This window comes from Nomia melanderi, chromosome 4 (assembly GCF_051020985.1).
Source record: "Nomia melanderi isolate GNS246 chromosome 4, iyNomMela1, whole genome shotgun sequence".
NCBI classification, from domain to species: Eukaryota; Metazoa; Arthropoda; class Insecta; order Hymenoptera; family Halictidae; genus Nomia; species Nomia melanderi.
In genome coordinates, this window is record NC_135002.1 from 11710993 (window position 1) to 11734153 (window position 23161).

A 23161-nucleotide genomic window follows, 5' to 3' on the forward strand; every position below is an offset into this window, starting at 1 on the left:
ACTATAACTATTTCTTCGAAACACAGAAATTAATTTTCATGGTAATACCTTGAGCGAAGCAAATTAGTTTAAAATTCGTGGTATACAAGAATATTTGTAAAGTAGGTAGTCCTTATGATAATTGCCAGTTTTAATACAAAACCAGATTATATTTTGCGAACTCTGAAATTGTATACAAGATAATGACAATCGGAAAAGAAATTTATTATTAAATTAATATGAATGTATTATTAAATTATTCTATATATAGAACGAAGTAGAGAATATAAAATAACATTTTTTCGTATAATGCTTCGTGTTTGAGATAATCACGTTTGAAGATTCGTCGCGTGTGTATAATATTGAACAGGAATAAATGTGTCTGTTCATAACTTGCAACTTCCACTTCCTGTCAATAGCAATTCATGCGTGTCAAACATTCAGAGTCAATTATCTTAGGAATGAGGTCTCTCGTAAGAAAATTTTATTCTCTTTTTTCGACTTATTTTTCCATGTTAATCGACTTTCTTCTTGATTATGCACTGCTTCACGAAAATACTTGTACATGTCATCTTAACACTCAGTCAACCGATTGGAGAGATCTTCCACTTTTCCTTTATCAGTGAATTACCATTTATTTTGTTCATTTTTTTGTTATTTTATTATTTAGTAAGTCTCGAGCTGGGAACAATTGTAATTCAATAAATATCTTCCTTACCTTCGTAAAATACAATTCATTCTCGGATTACTGGGAATAGGAGTAATTCATTCGGGCCGCAAAAGATTAACACCCCGTTCGATTCGTCTGCTACAATTTGCCACAGCTCGTCATTGTATAATTGAAATGGTTTCGATGAGACGGTTAAAACACTTTATCTATTTCTTTTTCCACGTCACTTTATTTGATGAGGTCCGATTAGAATCGTGATATCCATCGACGGCATTCGTACCAAGGCCAAGATGCACCGACCTCCTCGGGTACCAAGAAGGAACAATCGTGTGGGAGCCAACTCGCAACGCAACATTCCTCGGTGAATCGCAAATTACAGACACGTACACGGCACCTACACGAAATGTACGTGTACGATCGACGGATTAGGCTGGTTTGGCGACTTAGAACGTGATTGACAAGACAATTCAACTGGACTGCTTTCTTCTGAACCGTTTATCGACGAGTCGTCGCGTCGCCGTATTGCCAGCGATGGGGCAAAGTTAAGCTCGTGCTAAACTGTTCGAGTTGATAGGAGTTGCTGTAGTATTTTTACTACTTCCTATGTTTCGTTTTTTCAGATAGTTGAAAAGTTCCGACAAGTGGTAGTAATTTTTATTTGACTGAGAATACGAGTGCACTGCTTTAGTTAATGGCTTTGTTTCATTAGAGCTGCGATATTAACTGAAAGCACTGGCCCTAATTTTCCCATTTCGCAATTATTGATATAAACTTATTGAGTATACTCAACTATCTCAATAATTAATAGTTTCATTTGCATAATGTAATAAATGTTAGCAGAAACTTGATATAACCTTTTCGGTACAATATATTTTTGATAATATATTTCTGCGTTGTAATTTTTATAAGAAATACTTGTCTATCGTATTAAATAATCGATATTTCTTATTAAGAAAATATAAGTTTGCCATTTTATCCTCACTTTGCATAAGAAATCGGGTTTCTTTTAAACTGTTTTTCACTTTTAGGAGAAATAAAAAAGTTTAAATGTGTTTACTGTACTCGACTCTTTATCCTTTAATTTGAGGATATCATTTCTTAAATGATTACACTTTTTTAATACACTCAGTGCCACAATCATCGTACATGAATAATAAAATACATTGATGAGACTTAATTTTTTGTGTATTGTATTTAATGAATCAAATTTTGTTGACATCTTAAATGTAAGAAGTTGCTATGCTGAATTTTAATTTTCCAGTTTTTCTTTCGTGCAATAAATTTCTCTGATTTTGTGGAGTTATTATGGATACCTAGTGGTTCGACAGTCAACGTGTTATATAATAAACTGCATTCGTTACACGAATCCGGTTATTTCACCAGAATGGTACATGTTTATGGACTGACTTATAGAAAGGAAAATTTAATAGAATCTCATTTCTTCCATTGACACGTCGAACATCAAACGATTACACAGGAAATTAACCGTATACTTTGTAGAAAGTGAAAATTGTCGGCAATATGTAGCTGTCTATAATAAACACAAACATAAATATCTGGGAATAAAAACGCAACGTGCATTTCAGTTATGTTTTCTAATAAATCATGGAGTTCCAAACTAAAAAATGATACAGAGTATTTACTTAAATATGTAAATAAATGAAAATGTAAAAGAATAACCATTTCACTCACATAAAATGTACCATATGTGTACATAGTAATGCTTTAAGAAAAGTAAAAAAATGGAACGACACTATTATGATTAAGAAGAGTTCGATTAAATATGTGTCACTGTAGAGTTGCAGAAAAATTAAAAACAAAACATTGGGCTGTTCGTAAACTAAGTTTTAATAACGAATTGGACGATAAATGCAAACAAATATTTCAACGTGAAAACTAAATGTTACAAAACAGTTTTCGGAAAGTAAATCTTTCTACACAGTAAAAAAAATGGTGAGTCAAATAGATTTTACAATAGAAGAATTAATAGGAATTTATAAAAGCTAATATTAAAAACTTTTTCATGACTGAACGAGTTTGTCTATAATTATATAAAAATCAGAAGAAGCCTCACATATCAAAATTAAATAGTCAGAAACGTCTAGAATCGATTAAAACACATAAATTATGCCAGGACAAATTCAATGACATCATTTTATGTATGACTTTATAGAAAGTTTTTTCAAATAAGATAACAAAATTTCCTCCAATTTCCAAATTTTCATGCAGCTGGCGTTAAGTCAAGTATCAGACATCGTTGACTTTTGAAACAACGGATACGATAAATATATTATTATTTTCGGGATTAAATAAAATTTTAGGTTAACAATATCAAAAGTCTGATTGGATCATCTTTTATACATTCACATTTACCGTAAGCTGCATAATACGTGTCGTCTAATTAGTGCAGACTAATTTGTAATTAGCTTCCTTATGTACCTTTCACTAAATCCGGTAACAAAGAACCGGGAAAGAAATGTTTTGTACCTTGATTTTTTCTTAAGACACAGCTGTTCTTCACAATTACATAATTATCACTTGTCATTTTACGTACTCAGGCAGTATGTCAAAATATTTGATTTAAAACGAAAGAATTGGAAAGTATTAATTGGAGAAATAAATTTCTGATTATCACCTTTACAAATGAATATGTAAACATGTGAATCTGCCTAAATATTCGTGAACCAGTTGGCACATTAAATATACAGTTTCATTGGTATTTATTTTCAGGCCAGAGAACCAAACAACCTTATTAAAAATGCGTTCTCTTGTTACGTAAGTAATAATTCGAAAGTAAACAGAAAAAAGAGGGCGCGGAAGAGTGGGAGGGATTCGATACCTTCGCTCATTTTATTCGAAAGTATGTCTACTGTTCCGTTGAAACCTTGGAAGCTCCAAAAACGGAACATCCGCTGACATTTTAAGAACCATAAAAGTATGGAGGTTCCTCGAAAACTTTTATTCTTAGTTTCAACATGAATTTCACTTTAAACCTTTCCTACTCCATTTTAGCAAAACCCTTCCAGCAACTTTCGTTGCTTAATGCGTTCAATTTCTCTACGTTTCCTTCGCAAAAGGTCTCTTCAAAGTGCATTAGCATATATTGAATAATACAATTGCATCACGATTATTATATAATAATAAGCAGACAATTTAATACAATGGTAATAATTAATCCTTTGTACTCGAGAAACGACTCTCAGTTATCACTTAGATTCGTGCAACAAAATTATGTTTAATATTCAATATTAAGTTTCATATAATGTATTAATACGAGAAATATTAAATCAAAGTAGGTACATGGTTCTGTTCCTTAATTTATGTTCGATCGGCGTTATGGTAGTTGTAAACAATTTCATCGATATTTCATCAGAAAATGATAAATATTTCTAATGAAAAAATTTTGGAACACGGAGTTATAGATCACCAAACGACGAATGATTTCTATTAAAATTCATTAATGATGTTTCCTGATTGAGAAACACTTTTTCGGAATAATCTTAGTAATTTTTATAATAAAATTAATGAACGTACACGTTTATCATTTTTATGGACGCTTTTATGTAACTTCAGTGTAAGAAAACTATTTCTATAATGGAATTCGTTGTTGTCTATTATAACAGTCGCGAAGTTTCTCACTGTTTGAAATGTGTTGGAAACTTGTTCCAGACTTTATGACTCTTCTATTCACTAAAAATCAATGAATCAATATTCTGTTTATTCCCTATAAATGTGTCTGTGGTAGATCCCAGAACCATTTTTTCATTTTACTATTTTTGTCGTATGGAAATTAATGTCCTAGTTTTAGCCTCTCTATAGTCAGACGTACTTTCAACAATAGTTACAAATGGATAAATCAGACTAAATAAAATATTGCACGCCGTTTTAGTTGACTTCTGTAAAACAAATAGCGATTTCACTTTGTTTAAATTCGTTTAAATTAAATGGATCATCTTTTGTGGTATATGACATTTGCAATAGGAACTTTACACTTACTGAGAGAGCAAAGCAGACCCTATTTTATAAAAATGTGAATTATTAATATTTTATTTAATATTAGAAATATCGTATAAATAAGAAATAACTGATTTTAATATTCTCATTTTATAAAGACTAATATCATGAAAATGTTAATTAGTCATCATTATATTAAAAATTAATACTTTTATTTACATAACGCAATGAATATTAGCAAAAATTTAAACAAATTTATAGTACCTTATAATTGTGTTAAAAAGTACACGTCACATCTTATTAAATACTCGATAATTCTATTATTAATCGCACAATACTTATTGAACTGAATAACATGTACTTAAAATATTTTTTCATTCTATAAACTGAAAAATTGAGTTTATTTTTTATTATTTACAAAGATGAGTATACATATAAAACTATTTTAAATCTGTAAAAGATTCGAATTCATCGCAGTAGTGTCCTGACGCACTTTACGTAGGATATTAGGAATGAAATGAAAAAAAAATGCATTAAGCGTAATGGCACCGTTTTGTGGCCACCTTGATCATGATGTGCAACCTAGATTTCTTTTATGGTATTACATAAAATGTGAAGTGATAGCTGCTATTCGTACAACGAAGGTTTTGAACATAAGAATACGCATTATTTGTACATAAATTCTTTTCTAATTTGAGTTTTCTCATTTTTCATTTTTCATTTTTCATTTTTCATTTTTCATTTTTCATTAAGTGTTGCTAATAATACTCGGAAAGTATTATAAAAACAATAGTTAAATAATATATTAAGCTAATTCACTATTCCAAAGGACTCCTCTGTTTATGTATACTTGATAAAAAAACTGCATGTACTAAACCCTATTCTTTGTACATAAGAATTCCATTGAACATCATTTTTTGACGACTACAAGCAAACAAACCTAATAGCAACTTTCCTCACGTGTGATCGCATTTGTCAATAAACATTTCGATCTACGATTTTTTACAAAATTTTAGAATATAGTAAACCTTGGATAATTGCAATTTATTGTCCACAACTAGCAGAATTACTTTATTTTTTTATGTAACCGACTAAATAAAATAAAGTTATCTGTGAATTTTTAAAATACACACATGAAGTACAAGACGTAAATGAGAAAAAAGTAATTATCGTTAGATATAACCGTAGAAAATGCAAGTTTACTGCAACTGACGTTAAATGTAAGTGTTAAATTTTAGGTGAAAACGTCTTTCCGTTTCTGCATATTGAGCTTTTAACCTTTTAGCTACTAATACATGGTATCACTTTATTAAGTATAAATATGCACTCTTATAACGTCGGAGTAAAGTACATACTGTACTGTGCAAAACGAGCAGAAGTAAAGTATGGCATGTTTAGTTGAGTCATCTAATGATTGCCACATTTCTTGCATTTACATATTCTGTAACTAGACTGCGAACTATTATGAATCCACAACTTGGAATAAGCTTTAGAAAAATAAAAATAATATAACATAGAATTAAGTTCTGTACAATCTTTTATTTCATATCTTCCAATCTTTCATTTCACATTCAAATAAATTAAAAATAAAATCAAATATAGTGAAATTTTATACAATCTTCTGTTTCAATTTATTAGAATTATCAATATAGGAAATAATATTCTTAACTACGAAAATATGAAGCTAGATGGAAATTCGTCTAATTATAACAGTTTCGATTTATAATAAGTACAATGTATTTCATGCAAATGCTTCAATTAATATCCCATAATATTTAAAGTGGTAACATGCGATCGCTAAAGGTACCAGGAAACTTCCTTTTACTCTCAAACGCTTCGTTGTCATCATCGAACCGAAAGAATCGGTCGAGGTCTCCGCAAGAAGAGAGCGTGCGCGCGCGCGAGACCGGAAACGACCGAGGTCGATGCAACGTCATTCTTCATCTCGCTAAATCATCGTCCGATTCGTTTATATCCCCTGTATAATAATTAGAGAGGCCAAAATAAAGCTTCGTAGTACACACCTCACAATGACACTAACCTAATCGTTTTTTATTAAGCATTATTGATTTATCTCCAAGGTTGATCGCATTATGTAAAGAAAGATAATGAGCCTCGTGTGCGAATCAACATGAATGAAAACACATAAAGAGGAATGAAGTACAAATTGTTCGAACATGTACCACAAAAATTGATTAAAGAAGAAAAATCCATTAATTGAGAATAATCTGTTGATTACCATTTTAATCTGCAATTTTTATTTAATCAATAAATGGAATAAAGTGTTGATGATGGTATTATGTTTGCTACGTAATGTACAATATAGTTGATTGTTACATTAAGAATTCCAGTAAATTATGTCAAATACTTTGAAAGAATATTTTAAATCATAAAATTACGAATTATATTATATGGAAACATAAAATTCAGAAACATAACTTATTGTTTACAGATCACCGGCATGCGATTGTTATAGCGAGGATCGAGGGACAAGGGGAAGATTCGAATCATCTGTGCGGCTAAACGATAAAGGTAAGTGAAATAACCATTTTTATGAGACTTTCAGAAAGTTACATCATTTTTTACTTGTATTTTAACATTATAACTACCGAGCATTTAATACGATTGATATGTAATCTATTTAAAAATTATAAGAATAGATTATTTTCAGTTTCTTCAGACACTATAGTATTTAAGTGAAACTTTTAAAGCATCAATAATTGCAGAATAAGTAAACTAAAACCCGTGATTTTGTCGGGTACCGTAGTTCTAGTGTTAATGATAACTCACCGTTTTACTAGTTGAATTCTTTTCGTTCATTAACTGGTTCCTGAATTGCATCTATAAAGATGTTCACGTAAACTATAGATCAGCAGACCGATAAAATAAAATATGTACCTAAGTAATTATAAGATTTTAAATCCTATTGTTACAGATCATTTTCATTAAAATTCCTCACTTCCGCCATAAGAGTCAGTAGCTTATTTCATATATCTTTATTTTCATTAGAACTCATCTTTCTTATCGCTTTCATTTATCATTGTTATTATAAGAGCCCAAAGCGTATTTCCACAGGTTCTCATTTTTATTAAAAATCCACTTCGACGGTTTCGTTTATAAAACATCCGTGGTCAAATCGAATCGTGCCCGAGCAATGACATCTTCGAAGCGAAGCCCATCCGAGTGGAATCGCAAGTGGAGAAGGGAGGAGCGAACAGGCGAAACGCGCATACTGGCTCGTTACTGGTTCTGTATAAAGGGAACATTACCTTCTAGCGGCGTCTAACGGTGCAAGTGCATCGAAGCGTGCCACAACTTTCCTTCGGGGTCCTGGATCGCGCTGTACGCAAACAGCACAGGGTTTCGGATAGGCCAGGAAGTATCCAGATACCGTATATTGCGCAACTATTTCATCACAAGGCACGATGTCGCCTGACCTCTGCTGGAACGCGACGCGGAACAAGACATTCGATCCCTCGACGATCCTTTAACCCCCTGTCCGTTGATTTCTTTCGCAACTGTGCTCGATCAAACTATTTTATCGTGAATTATTTATTAGAAAAAGAACAAAATCTCATGCTTCTTTTTATATCTACGCTATGATATGATCTAACGGTTAACGACTGATAATAGGAAAACAATTTTTAACTCTTTACGGTTGAATGTCGTAATGACAACTTCGAGCAGTCGTATCTAAAATCGAAAGCTGTGAATGAGTGATTTAATTATTCTAATGATAATGAGAAATTGATAGGAGGTTTTCTTTTCTTCTAATATTTAAGATTTCGAAGTATCTTTCAATCTTTTATGGAAACAGTTTTTACGAGTTTAAAATATTCTCGTCCGCGAAGGGTTAATCTATATTCAAAAAAGGCAAATAACGTGCAGCCCCTAATGAAAAATTAGGACCACTGTTGATGTTACCTTTGAGAAGATTGACGATGAATCAACAATCTGATTATTTTATGGTCAAGTTACTGGTATTACATTTTTGTAATTCACGCTTAATTTCTTTGTTTAACTTTCGTTCTTAGCCCTCTTCTCTGCAGTGGAGCATCTCAGTAGCCAACTGATTTGACGTAACCCTTCTTATGTTATTAAAGCTTTGTCTTATAATATCAGTGCAGACTAATTCTGAAAATTTTTAATTAACATGAAGGAATATTTATATTGTTTGTTTCTTTTAAGTCGAAAATAATACTTCTTTTCTGTTACCAATATTAATTTAATCTTTATAGTAAAACTAGACTTATAATTAGCGTAGAATTTCCTTTCCTCTAAACTAATCACGCTAAAATAGCTGTTGTGAACGTAATTGGCAAAGAAATCCCACGAAAGAAACGGTTACTTTGCACGTGCATATGCAAATTCATATACAGTAAGTTATAAATTGATTTTAGAAGTTAAAGGTGATTTCAAGGTGCATTTCACTATGCATGTTTTAATGCACGTTGATGTTAAGTACAGTCTGAATAAAAGAACGCACACTTTTATATGTAAGAAAATATCGATGACCTTGAAAATTATTTATACTAAAATATTTTTTACACTGTATTTTGGAAAGTATGGTTAAATAGCTCATCTCAAATAAAACACTTTTATCAAGAAACTAAAAATTATTTTAAATTAATACATCTTTCTAGTATTGTGCTTAATAAATGTAACGTATGATATTGAAAAATGATGCAGATAATTCAGAAACCATTAATATTTTATTTGCTTAACAAGAAATATTGAATGTTTGAATAATTAATAAATTGCATATTGATATGTCCCCTATTGATAATAATTAAAATTTACTTTGAAATCATTCGAAGTCGATCAAAAAACATATTCCAATGTTCTTCTGTATTTAATAAACATATCTCGTTAAATTATTTTAATTATCCAAATTTGGAGTGCTTATACAAATTTGTATTATTGTACACAAACTCTGTTGAAGGGGAAGCATCTGTTGAAGCTTTAATTGATTTACAATTCAGTTTGCGTATTGCTAAATCAATTTCTTTAACCGTTTCTCAGAAAAACATCTGTTATCTTTTTAATCATTTCAAAGAGAGGAAATCAGCACGAGTCATTTTGACTGGTTTGATAGTTTGGTGTTAAAGTTCTGTTTAACTTTGGTAAAGTTTCCATTTTACTATTGTTTTCCTTCGCGGGAATCTGTTTAAACCGTAAAAGCATAAAAATCCTCAGCTTGCACATAAGAATCCCGTCAACAGGATGATCCCGTCGCACACAGGAAGCGGTGACTGCATGTGTTCAAGCGAATTTAGATTGAATGACGACGACGCTGAATCACGCAGCTACGCACTCGCCAGGAAGATCGGTTAATTAATACAGCGACTATTTCTGTTAGCCATTACCGTATCCTTAAATCCTTTTTCCGTAAGTGGAAACGATTTACGACGAGAGAAAAAAGTATCGGTGTACGCAATCGATACAATTGCAAGCATTTACTTATACCAACTAACGATTAACCTATTAACTGTGGAATTTAGTTGAAAAAATCTCTTGTTTTGCACGCAATAAAATGAAATCTGTGCTCGTCAAACGCAGAACGAATGCACCTAGCGTATATTTCAATAAAAAGCCAAGACAAAGCAAAGAAGAATTACATGTTTATCTGAAAAAGTAAAGAATTTGTCGTTGATGGAATTAGTATCATTCACAGCTTTAAGATGACGTGTTTACCCGTCAAACGCAATTAACTGGTTAATACGAATTCGACGAACAATGATGTGTCACGCTTAAATCCTGCACTAAAGAACAAAGGAACAGAAATTCTTTTTCAAAAGCACTTTCAATAATATTTGTTTGATTTATTTTTATTAAATACGATATTCACAGTTTCCACAAATGTTAAGTTAATAAACATATTCATTTTTCTCTATTTATTCCGAATTGTTTGCATTACATGAGAAGTGGAAATCGATATTTTGATTAATTTCCTTCTCTTACAAATATTATACTTACGTATTATACGAACCACCTTTGTTTCCTAACTGAAGGTCGCGCTGATCAGTCATTTGAATTATCATTATATCAGTTATTCGTGGGCAATACCTTTCCTCTTACAAATATTAACACGCATGGGTAAGATTCAATTGTATCAACAGTTTTTTTCATTATCTCGGAAACTAAAAAAGTCGAACATTTTTATAAAAATGTAGCTCAAAATATTGATTTGATATTTAAAAATCACGAAAATCACTGAAGAATCTGTTATTCTACAAATTGAGCAAACAATTTAATAAAATCTGATTCGTGATGAGTCAGTAACAAAGAATTCGTATACAAAAGTTGAGACTGCGGAATCTTGAAAGTGAAAACCTGTAACTTGCGCCGTTCCGCCTTGTAACCTCACAGACAATCAAATATATACTGTCGATCAAAAGTTTGGGACCATTCCATATGTAACATACATATGTCCATGTTCCTTTATCACACGCAAAAATTCTATAATAAAAGTTGTTTACAATAAATGGAATCTTTTCTTTTAACCAGTTAACTGTGTTTCATGAGTATACACGCCATCTTAAAGCTTGAAATGGTACTAATTCTTTCAACGATGAATTCTTTATTTTTTCACATAAACATGTAATTGGTCTTTATCTTGCTTTGGTTTTCCATTAAAATATACCCTAGCTGCATTCGCCCTGCGTTTGACGCGTACACATTTTTTAACTTTATTGCGCATAAAACGAGAAATTTCTTAAATTAAATTCTACAGTTAAAAGGTTAACTGATGTATCGGTCCCAAAACTTTTGACCGACAGTGTATCTACAAAGCGAACAGAAGCTGATTCTAGCGTGGTCTTGTGCAAATTGCATTTCGACTAATTGACTCGTCGACACTACTCAAAGACAATGCTCCAGGATCAGCATTTCAAAATGAGATCCCGCAAAAACGATTGTCCTTCCGCTGGAATCGCGTAAATTCGTTGTTACAACACTGATTTTGCAATTGAACGCCATTCGTTGTTTCGACTGGACCGAGTCTACTGGTTCAATGATACCATTTGTTTTTTCGCCGAACGCTGTGCCGGTGTAGCAGCGGCAGTAACAAAAATTCTTGGTAGCGAGCTGGGCTGGGTGTAGCTCGGAGCCCTGAACGGTGAATGTCGACTTAGAATTCCACCCGCGAACGTAACAATCCGAGCCGACATTGGAGTTTGCAATTCGCAGCGGCTGCTTACGTCGCGAAGGGAGATATCACGTCGGAGAATGGTCCCCGTCGTTCCAGTTATTGCTCTAGGTCCGGTTGCGTTCTTATCTTGTACGTCAATTTCGATCTGGCAATGAAAAAAACGACGCACAGTGGGGAATTTTCACGATCTAGGCGGCCAAAGGTTAATTTTACCAATTTCATCCAAAACCATACATTTTCTTCTTCTTTTTTATTTTGGTTTATTTTAACACATTGTTGACAAAATGATGAAAATTTTTCACTAAGAAATTATTAAAGAAATCGATTTAGCAATACGCAAACTCAATTATAAATCAATTAAAGTCCTGATAGACGCACTCTTGAAGTTTCTATACAGGAATTTCAAACAGACAATTTAACTGCTCGATAGGTTTAATGTTAATACTGTGAAACAAATTCCTTCAGTGTGAAAATCGTTCAGATAACTATATTCTATGTTTTGTAAAGTTCATCACCTATTTACCGCGTATTTTCATAAAGCTATTTATAGTTGAACATAATTAATGCTTTATCGATATTTCATACAGTTGTACAACTTCACCAATGATTTTGTCATAGATCCAAATGCGTCCCGGCTTTTTTCCAAGCACAGTTGTATTCTGTAAGGTTTTGAGATTGTTATCAAACAATAAAATTATCCGCCTACGTCCGCGTTTTTGTTCTAGAGCAGTCTGTTTACCGCGATGCGCCGCGAGTCAGGCCTCCGCGGGCCGTACGTCGCGATCTGCAGCGTTTCGTACAGCCACTTTTTGAAGTCATTAAGATTAATACCTCCAAACAAATTTTTGTCTTATAAAGTCATATCATTTTCAACTTCAACAATTTTACAACGAAAATTTCGTGACCCTTCAATTTTTCTCACTAGTATAGAAAGTTTACCGAAAATCAACAAGTTAAACAATTATGAGTTATATTATTGTATATTATATCATGTAATATGTCATATATAAATATATAATTTATATTAATAAATTTATTCCTATATGCCATATAATTGCATATTGTTGTGTTATTTATCCATATTTTGTTGTAAAAATTCGTTATATTTATTCGTTATATATGAGGAGAATTATTTTTACACGAAGAATCACCACGTGACTGTTCAAGAACAATAAAAACATACATATGTGCATTTAATTTCTTTGACATTAGGAAAGATAAAAGTACATTTTAATTATGTATACCTACTGTTGTTGGTTAGAAAATAGAAATAAAATAAAATAAAAGGGATCGGAAAATCGCTCATTTATCATCTGCAGAAATGTATCGCTTCTAACAGACATCGTTCCGCGCATTTATTACAGTAAAGCTTTTCCGTTCTTATTCCGATTGTAAATACATCATCTATTGAGCTCGTTGTCATACATTCAAAGCAATCTGAAGATCAGCATATCATACATAATTCAAAGCATGTTTCATTCAGCAATAACAGTATGGTAACAAAAATACATTGTCCCGTTTGGAAGAGACTGAGAGTTCGAGGTCTAAATATGATCCTCGAGAAATTATTTCTTCGTAATTATATTCTTCTATTCACGAGGAACAATACACTCTTCTAATATTTTGTTAAACAATTTTGATTAAAATGAATAAAAAGTATCAAATTGACTCAAACTATAACTATGGAATATGGAAAACCGAACAAGGCATTTTACACAAATGTCATATATGTATGACGTTTTAATATAGCCAAAACGACAATAAGGTATACGTTACATATATGTTAATATCATAATAGCAACGATACTCAACAGCATTACACGTACGTAACGTTAGTGTAAAGAAATCTAAGCGATGGGAAATTCGAATGCGATCATTTGCATTTCGTCAATCGGCGTCTTCTTAAGGGAAAACGTTCTCCAGTCTCGGGGTGCAATAAATAGAGAGAGAGCCACGCTAACAAGGGTAATCATCCGACTAAGCAGTGCCCTTCTCAGGTCATTCGTTCTGTAGCCTTCGTCGTGACAACGTCGAAATAAAAAGTTCTACCTACACAATTTCCCAACATTATTTAAGCCCACAAATGCCTATCCTACACTAGGTTCTCTGAACGAATCGCCAGATATATGTGACACGTGGTCACAGACGCGTTCAAATTTCTTAATCTTTTTATGCATCATACAATCAACTAGCATAAATGTTTGATGTTAAAACTTTCTTTCGCGTACTTTAAGACGGAAACGTCACGGTGGTCGTCTGGAAGTTATAATAATTATTTCAATAAGATTCACTTTCCACATCGACAAAGTATACTCTCGATGACTACAGGCTTTTCCACTTGCCTAGCTACTCTTTTATAGGAATGGTCAACAGCGGGAGGCCTTTTCGTAGTTAACAACCGAACTTGAAATTTACGATTGCTTCCATTATTGGCCAGTCTTGCATATGGACACATGGATGATTGATCGAGCTGCCTGGCCATAATCGCGTAATGCTCGCACTCATAACCTGACAATTACTTTCAATGCTTCCCAGTCCTACAAGGAAACACACCGAAATGACGTCAATCGAGTTTTATGCAACTTTGATGGAAAGTAATTAGTAGACTGTTGATGTTCATGCAAATTTATAAATTTAACACTTATAACTTTACAGTTATAACTTCAAAGTTGAAAAATAAATAGTTTCACTTCAATACTGTAACTAGTATACGAAAACACTGAAAAAAGATCTGTTATTATAATTTTTATAAGGATTATATATTAATCTACTTTAACACTATTTATTTTTCAAGCTATGTTATATAATAGTGAAACTATTTATTTTTCAAATCATTTCGAATAGTTAACGTTTTTACGATATCAAGAATTACGAAATAAGAAAACTGAAATTCGTCATTCTGCCGGGTGCGGTTGTTTTAATATTAAATAATATCTATTGAATTAATTTGATTTTCTTTATGTAATGTGACAGTTACAAATATATGACTTTGGTAGCTAACATGTTACGAATAAAATTAGGAAAATGGAATTGAGATAGAAAATGATCCTTTCTAACGAATATCATTCTGTTCAATTGTACATTTCCAAGTTTTCCATAAATGTTTAAAAACAGAATTTAAATATAGATACTTCAATTTACAGAAGTATCTTTTGTGAATATATTTCATACATGTTCTGATCTTGATAATTATTTGTATTGAACGCATGATGATACTTTAATTAAAAGGACATATAAAAGTAATAACAAACAATTATAAAAAACAATTTAAATACATTTATTATCGTATAAAATGTTGAAATGTTACAACGATATAATTTACCTATAACGTAGAAAATACGAATTAAAATTGTTTCAGTTAATTTATCGGATATAATTAAAAATATGTTGAAATTACAACTTGACCACGTCAAGATTGCGGTTTTCTTCGAACGGTCAAAGTTTATGACAGTATTGTTCCGAGAGTTAGCAATAAAAACCAGCGGGACCTCGAGTTTTCCTCGCACATTGGCTGCGGACCGATATTCTAGAATACCGTTAACCATTATCAAACATTGACAGGTGTCGACAAATATTGAGGGCAAGAAAGTTTGAGATGATAGAAACGCACCAGATAAAGGAATATTTTTCAGACGAAACGATAGTATTTTAGTGGTAATAAAATGGATGATGATTCTACAACAAAACACACGCGTTCAACTTAAAAGACTTTGACCATAGGCTTCTCTGCATCAGACAATCACTTTTTTCATCTGAAATAAAAGAATCTCGTGTCAACACTAGAAGTCTAATAAAAATTTATATTTAATTTACATCTGATACAAGTTAGTACACTTATAAAGCATTCGAAAATCAGCGACTCACTGAAATTCTATTGTTCTTAATTATTTTCGTGATTTGATCTCTCAACGTATAATAGAAGTCCTATGCAGGGTGAGTTATTTAATCCTATCACCTGAATCTAATTGCAAACCATTTATCACATAAAAAAATTGTTTTAAACAAAAGTTACTTGGAATCAATCATACCAATCGTATTTTCGTCAACCCTGGTTGCAATTCTTGATGCCAAACAACTTTTGCGTCGAACATATTTTTTAAATAACAAATCAATTTTAATAGTACGATCAAACGACTCACCCTGTATGATGAGTTTTACTGCACGGTTAAAACATTCAAATATTTGGGAGTTGGTATCATTTCGTAACGAGAGATAACAAAATTCTCTATAGCTCCGTCTCACTTCGTCGGATTCGGTCTCGCTTCCGCCCTATATGATTACTGTGCACTAATGATGACGCGTTGAAAATCAAGGCAGTCCGAGCATCGTGAGTGGAAGAGTTTCCCTGCCTTCGTGCACTTTTAAACCTAAGGTCGCCTTGGCTATCGTGAGAGCAGGACTATACCAACCGCGAGAATATTGTAACTGAAAAACGTGTCAACTCGCCCCGAATCCCTCACACACACAGTATCCCAATAAATACTCGAATCTCAAACTCCCCTTTTGCTTTTCAGATGCTGCCAAGGTTATTGGCGGTGCTCTGCACAGCACTTCCCGTGGTGCTGTCGCAGAGCAACTACGCCTCGCAGGGTAACAGCATCGAGTACCAGCCCGGCCTGCCACCGAGCACGGTCCTGAACGGCAAGGTAACCAAACTGGACGACATCTCGTCGATGATATTTCTGAATCGCACCAAGGCGTACCTGAATTGCAGCCAGGGTAGCATGCAAGTCGAGCTGAAGTTCGAGGAACCGTTTTACGGGGTCGCCTACGCCGACTTCGATCGTAATAGCGCGTGCATATTCAAAGGCCGTGGATCGACCAGCGCCAAGTTGGAGCTACCTTTAAAAGGTGCGCGATCTCTTCTATGTTGACAGCGTACCCATCATCCTCGACTCCCGCTTTTACGATCTTAAACCGTGCCGAGTTGTCCACGCGGCGAATAACGCCGAGCGTGGGCTACGCGACATTTTTACGCGATTTAGAAAGAAGATCCCTTTCTTCTTCTCCTGCTACGGTGCGGCGTGCACCGCGCGCAAGCAACGACGACGCGAATACAGCTGGCTGCAAAAATAGCTGGCTCGTTCGACATGTAACTAAAATGGAAATGAAACTGTTGTTGATCTTGTAATATGCTTCTTATTGGTACTTGGACAGGTCTGTTGACGCGTTATGCAAATGCTTCAGGAAGATTTTCTTAGAGTTCTTTTGTGTTTCGATACTGATCGCCTTGTTTTGAACACTTTCATTGGTTGGGTATAAATGGAGGAGTAATGGCTTTTATGCCAGCTTTTTTTGAATACATATATATGAGAAATTTAAATAGGTTCACAGATTAAAGGTATCTTTGATACTGTTCTTTTTTAACATTTAAAACTTGAGTGATGAAATAAGATCGGTAAAGTGATTTAGAGAAAAATCGTCACTTGACATTTTTTAATTATTTCTGTACTACTTATTAATGAATATAAGTTTAACCCACGACAAGAGCAGAGTAAAAAGAAGTTGTTAGATTTCTGAAATGTTGTCGTCGAAAATTCATTTGGTAAATATTTAAAAATATTTATTAATTAACAATTAGAATGTGTCTTCATTGTTATACACTGTTTGTACACGCATGTGTCGATTCCCCTTGCCCCTGTGCATTTTTTGCTCGGTCAAGACGTGAGAGCTACACTGTACCATAAAACCTTTCCTCGTGCAAAGGATATCTGTACCTCTTCTGTTATGGGTGCAAAGTTAAAAAAAAATGACACTAAATGTCAGAACCACGCGGAAGACATATTCGAAGGAATTACGGCTGAAGACACATTCCTTGAGAAGAGAAAAATCTTTTTATGAGGCGCGTTTAGAGGCACTCCCTATTAAAAGAGTTAATAGTGTTTATAGTGATTTGAATGACCAAAAAGTTACTCAGTTAACAGGCTAAAAGAAATTAAGTTATTGGAAAAATTCTAAAAGTGCCATGACTCTAATCACCAGCTTACAAATCTTGTGACTATTCTTTTTCATAAGATTTTTAAATGTTAGAATTTTTTCCTGGGTAAGAAGTTTTATTTCAACTAGGATAATGTTTTTCGAATTAAATGTGTTTGATATCTTTCCTTAGTTCACGGAGTTTCTTAAGACAATAGATGATAGTTCGATGCTTTCTGGTTTACTCAAAAATGTAATTCGAGCTAAGAGAATGATAGTCATTAATTTCTAAAGTAAATGAGACCTTTGTAGATTGGAAATAAGATGTATGAATTAGTTCCTCTTCACTACATGTCACATGCAGACATGCAACACACATCATTGATTTAAGGTTTGAGACTAAAGAGGCCAATTTTCGTTTCTAGAAAGTCAGTTGTGTAACCGTCGCAGATGACAACTCCATCAGGTTCATTAAGGAAACGTTTATACAATGGAGATTGTATTTTATTATGTTGGAGACGTTGTATGTGACAAATATTGTGCTAGTAGGAAACGCAGAAATTAAATAAAGACCTCCATCAGTGATCAAATCTAATTGACGTTATAATCGTTGTATCCTGTACAATATTTGTATCAATATTAACAACAAAATAATCATTTTCTTCCAAACACAAGAAGAAATATGTGCATCAAAGTTACTCATTAGAATAAAAGGTTCTGATATAATCTTGTTATCAACTAAGAGTATTTCTACAAGAACTTCTCAAAGCAAGAAGATCCTTTTCACGAAGATTGCTTCATCTTCTCTTCAATCGTAGTCTTTCCTAATTGCTTTGGATCCTAGAAAGTAGAAAAGTTCATCCTTATTATAAGACAGGAGATTTTTCAACTGCTATTGTCATTGGAAAACAAAATTTATTTACAAAATATCAATTAGAGTTAAAGTGTAATTAGTTATTACTAATTACTAATGTTTTGAAAGTATTCAATATCTTAAATCATTTTGGAAATAAATAGTTTCATTTGGATACTGTAACAAATGTCTGAAGAAATCGAAGAAATATGTATTCTTACCATTTTTATAAACATTGCGTATCACCCCCAATAAATGCTTGGCATATAAATATATGTTAATTTTAATATATTATATTTTATTATATTATATTATGTTAATTTTAATATATATTGTCATGGAGGAAATACCACAGGACGCGTAAATCTCGCGTTAATTCCTTGCCCTATGATTTATTTTCCAACCGTGATCAACACAACTTTGTTAGTAATAATTTATCGAAAAAAGAAAAAAATTCAATGTATATTCTATGTCTGCATTTGCTCTACAATATAATAATTGATGACAGAAGAATAATATTTAATCTGGAGTCGAAGGAATTGAGTAAAGTTTGTGTTTGTTAAATTTTATTTGAAATACTCATTATGAGTCTTACACATAATTATAAGACAAAGGATTAAATGCAACTAATGAAACACGCACTGTATTTAGTTATAGCTTGAACTTGACTCTTTCAACCCTGATACGACTATTCCGATCTTTCTAGCCAACTTCACAATTTTTTTAAATCCATTCCTTCCAAATATCAACTTTATCACACGTCCTTTTGTTAATCGACATAGTATCTAAATATCAACAAATTCGCCCTCGGCACGCACTCTCGCACCCCACTTCCTTCTCGAAAAGCCCCAACGCTTCCTTGGGCCTTGTGTAACTCAACGAACTTTCTCGAAGTCTCGCACCTTCCTCCAACTTTCTCTTTTATGACCCTCGCAATGAGAAATATCTTAACGTAAATTTAAAACTGCTCTTGAAAACCATGCGATACTATATGATACAGGCAGTAGGCACTAATTCAACGCTGTTCCGACCATTAGAGTGTAACGTATAAATTCTTACACAGCGAGAGGTGCTACAGTTTCGATGAAGTTTTCAATTCCTTGTCGATTCTAACACGTTCAGCTTTTCTGCGGAACTCAGAATAAATTTGTTGACAGTGGATTTAATTTTAAAAGTGTAAAGTTGATTTTAGTCGAGACTATGATGCATGCTTTGTATTTGGTCCTCCGTGGAAACGATCAGGAGGAAATCATTTGGTCTCGCCTTTAACCCCGTGTTTTATAAAGTATAATTATTGATGGCAGACAAATAATATTTTATTTAAATTTAGAAGTGTTAATTCTTCGTAAAACACTCTATATAGTTCAGCTTCCTCTGCTGAAGTTTTCGAATACTTCAAAAAATCCTCGTCCGCCGAAGGTTAAAAATTATGGCATGGAAATTGAAAATATTGAATGCTCGCAGGATGCGGCACAAGGCAGGATCCACAACGTGTGTTCACCAACAACGTCGTAGTTCGTTTTCATCCCGGCCTCGAAATGGACGGCGACGAAGTTATTACAATAGTCTGCAGATATCCTCCGCCTGTGGCGCCTGCACCACCCAAGCCACCTGAAAGCATGTAAGTAATTTACTTAAAGCTCTATTCCTGAAGTACGTAAAAAGAATGAATCACCTTATTGTAATAGAATTAGAAATGTTTTGTTGTAATAACATAAAAAATGTAAGGTGGTCTATAGTATGACTATTATAGGACTGGGATAGGTACAAGGTCAATTAACCTATCAACTGCGAAATCTTATTTAAAAAATCTCTGATAACGCTCGCGATGAAATCGAATAATAATGTGTATACTCGTCAAACGCAGACAAAATGCACCTATAACATATTCTAATGAGAAATTAAAGCGAAACGAAGAAGAATTACACGTTTATCTGAAACAATAAGTAATTGATCGTTGAAGGAATTAGTATCGTTTTGTCTTTAAGGTGACGTGTATAATATATAGAAGATATTTTCAATAATTAGAATAAAATTCTTGAAATAAAAAAATCTTCAGAAAGCATGGGTGAAATAATTTGGGGCATAAAATAAAGACAATGAGTTAGATAAAGTGTTGTTGCAGTAAAGTAAATGGTTTTCAGTCTATACATAAATTAGTTTAAAAAATCTAATCGATTGTTAACACATTGTATGCGAGAGACACTATTTCATATACCTTCGAGTAGTAGTAAATGAATATTAAATAGTAGTTAATTTATTAATACATTATAAATTAATATATTATAATATTAAATAGTAATCAAATTATTAAATAGCAGTAATGAATAAATCTGTGTTTATTTCATTAACAGTTTATGTTAAATACAAAAGTTTGATTTATTTTACTGTATGATTGAAAGTATTGAGTTAATGCAAAAGATTTTACTTTTTTCAGAAGAAATAAAAATAAGAGTTCTCAATTTTTTTCTGAGTGAAAAATTTTAAAATCTAAGTAAAAACGAAGAAAGAACTGTCCCTTATACACGCTGTAATGGTTTAAAAATAGATGTTATTTGTTTTGTAGAAAAAGAGGTTTTCGTTAACCACGTACAAAAAATGTCAACACTTCTGCATCAATCAGATATTTCTGTTTTCAATGAACGCTCACAAAAACGTATTGAATAATAAATAAATGTGTTGAATGGAATTGATGTAATGTGTTAAAGCTTAATTCATTATCTAAGAATGACGATTACACTCGCCGTTTGCGTTCAATGTTGTCTTCACCTAGTTTCTAATCTTCTTATTCATTCACTTTGAGAAGGTTACATTACAATATATTTTAATATTGAAAGTAGAGATACAAATTAAATTATAATTATATTCATTATCCAATTAATCGTTTCAGTCCATTATCATTTCGTTTCATGTCACTATTCCATCCACTATGTAGTTCATATCACTATTCGTGGCCGAGATATTATCCGGTTAACAGGTTGATGATTCAACGAAACTTGCTCATTGTTTACAAATTTTTTCCACCAAAGTAACGGTACACACATAATATACAGGCTGCTTGGAAACGGATGAGAAAAAATTGAAAACGTGACAATACAAAATTGTTAGTAATTAAAAATCTATATACGCTGTTTCGGTGCACCTAATAATGGTGTGCATGGGCAGGTATTAACGTACCGTACGAGAGATAAAGACAATGATGTGGTTCGTGCATCGTTGTTGGCTTAATTCTTAGAATTTAGAGATAGAACTATAATTTTAGTTTTTTCCTTTCGTAATTATTGGAAATTATTTACTATTATTAGAAATATTTGATGTTTCCAGCGTTAATAACTTGAAAGCGGAACAAATTATTGTAATTTAATTACTCTTGATTTTGGTCTCAGGTTAATGTAAAGAATTGTCGTTTCAAAATTTACTCCCACTTGTTGCTAAATATCCTCCATATTAGAACTTTTTGAAACAGTATAAATATATCTTCTTAAAAGTTTATTCATTTTATTATTTTTCTCAAATAATACCGTCGCAATCAGATTTCTGTATTATTTCTATCTAATATAGTGAATAGTCAGTGTTTCATTATAAAGTGATGAATATATGTAACAAACAAACTTTCGAGTACAAACTATCATATTGATCAGATTTTTGTACAAAATTATGTTCATATTCAATGCACCATCAGTAACGAGATTATTTCGAATAAAAGTATACTACTTTTCTGATAGAAACAGACTCAAAGTAAAAATGCATTATAATTGTCTGTCACAGTTTTAACGTTTTACCAGATATTGAAGTAGTAAAACAGTCTACATTATAATGCGCGCCGGATTTGAAGGGATTAACTAGATACTTGAATAATTGGAAAACTCGTTTCTCGTTTGCCGACAGTATGGCCACCGCGACTGCATCTCCGTTGCCCGAGCCTCCACTGAAAGGATTCCAAATTCTGTTAATCATCTGCGCGATCCTGTTCCTCTCGTTGCTCCTGTTGGGCCTAGGCTGTTCGTACATGTGTCTGAAGCGCAGAAATGTTCGCGTGATCCACCGTCATCCATTCGGAAGTGGCTCAGGCTCCGAGATAACGAAACTTTCCACGTCTTCGCTGAGCAACATCACGATGTTCGAGGGTCTGAAGATTCCTCGGGCTCACGCGCTTCTACACGCACCTCCATCTACTACCGGAAGCGACGCAAATCTTATGATCGATCACTCGTTGCCCAGCGATTACCCAAGTGAAAGCTCCGAGGTAAGTCTACCGATAAAGTTCACTACTATTTTTATTTGTTTAGCGAAGGGTAAACATTACAGAGCAGCTTCAGTTCACATCCTTCAGCAAACCCCTTAGCGAAATTTTCTGTACACTGGAACTTCGATTACTTGATATAATTGCACGATTATCAGTTGTATATCGTAAATGGAGATTTAAAAAGAAATCTTTGAAAATAGTTCGTATTCAGCAAAATTATAATATAGAACTTATATGTTTTGTGCAAATAATATACTTCTTGTATAGTATAATAATATTGACAAATATGATAAATAATCATCTAAATAAGTTACTTAAAATATCAGTGTTACCAGTTGTTATAATTACTTTTAACAACAAAATTCATAATCCGATCATAATTGAAATGAAATT

The 23161-nt window shown here is 32.8% G+C and overlaps 1 protein-coding gene and 1 long non-coding RNA gene across 2 annotated transcripts in view; one reads left to right on the forward strand and one right to left on the reverse strand.

The window, feature by feature from the left end:
• pot (zona pellucida domain protein papillote) overlaps positions 1–23161 on the forward strand; it is a 42701-nt gene that overhangs the window by 13722 nt on the left and 5818 nt on the right. Inside the window, exons 2-5 of the mRNA XM_031973029.2 lie at positions 7056–7135; positions 16268–16604; positions 19987–20143; positions 22411–22768. Of these exons, the coding sequence (XP_031828889.1) occupies positions 16268–16604; positions 19987–20143; positions 22411–22768 (852 nt within the window). The 5' untranslated portion in view covers positions 7056–7135. The remainder of the gene's footprint in view (positions 1–7055; positions 7136–16267; positions 16605–19986; positions 20144–22410; positions 22769–23161) is intronic.
• LOC143174413 (uncharacterized) lies at positions 15059–16272 on the reverse strand. The gene is made up of 3 exons (XR_012998315.1): positions 15893–16272; positions 15364–15505; positions 15059–15279 (listed from the first exon to the last, which is right to left on the reverse strand). It is a non-coding gene; the product is annotated as an uncharacterized LOC143174413 (long non-coding RNA).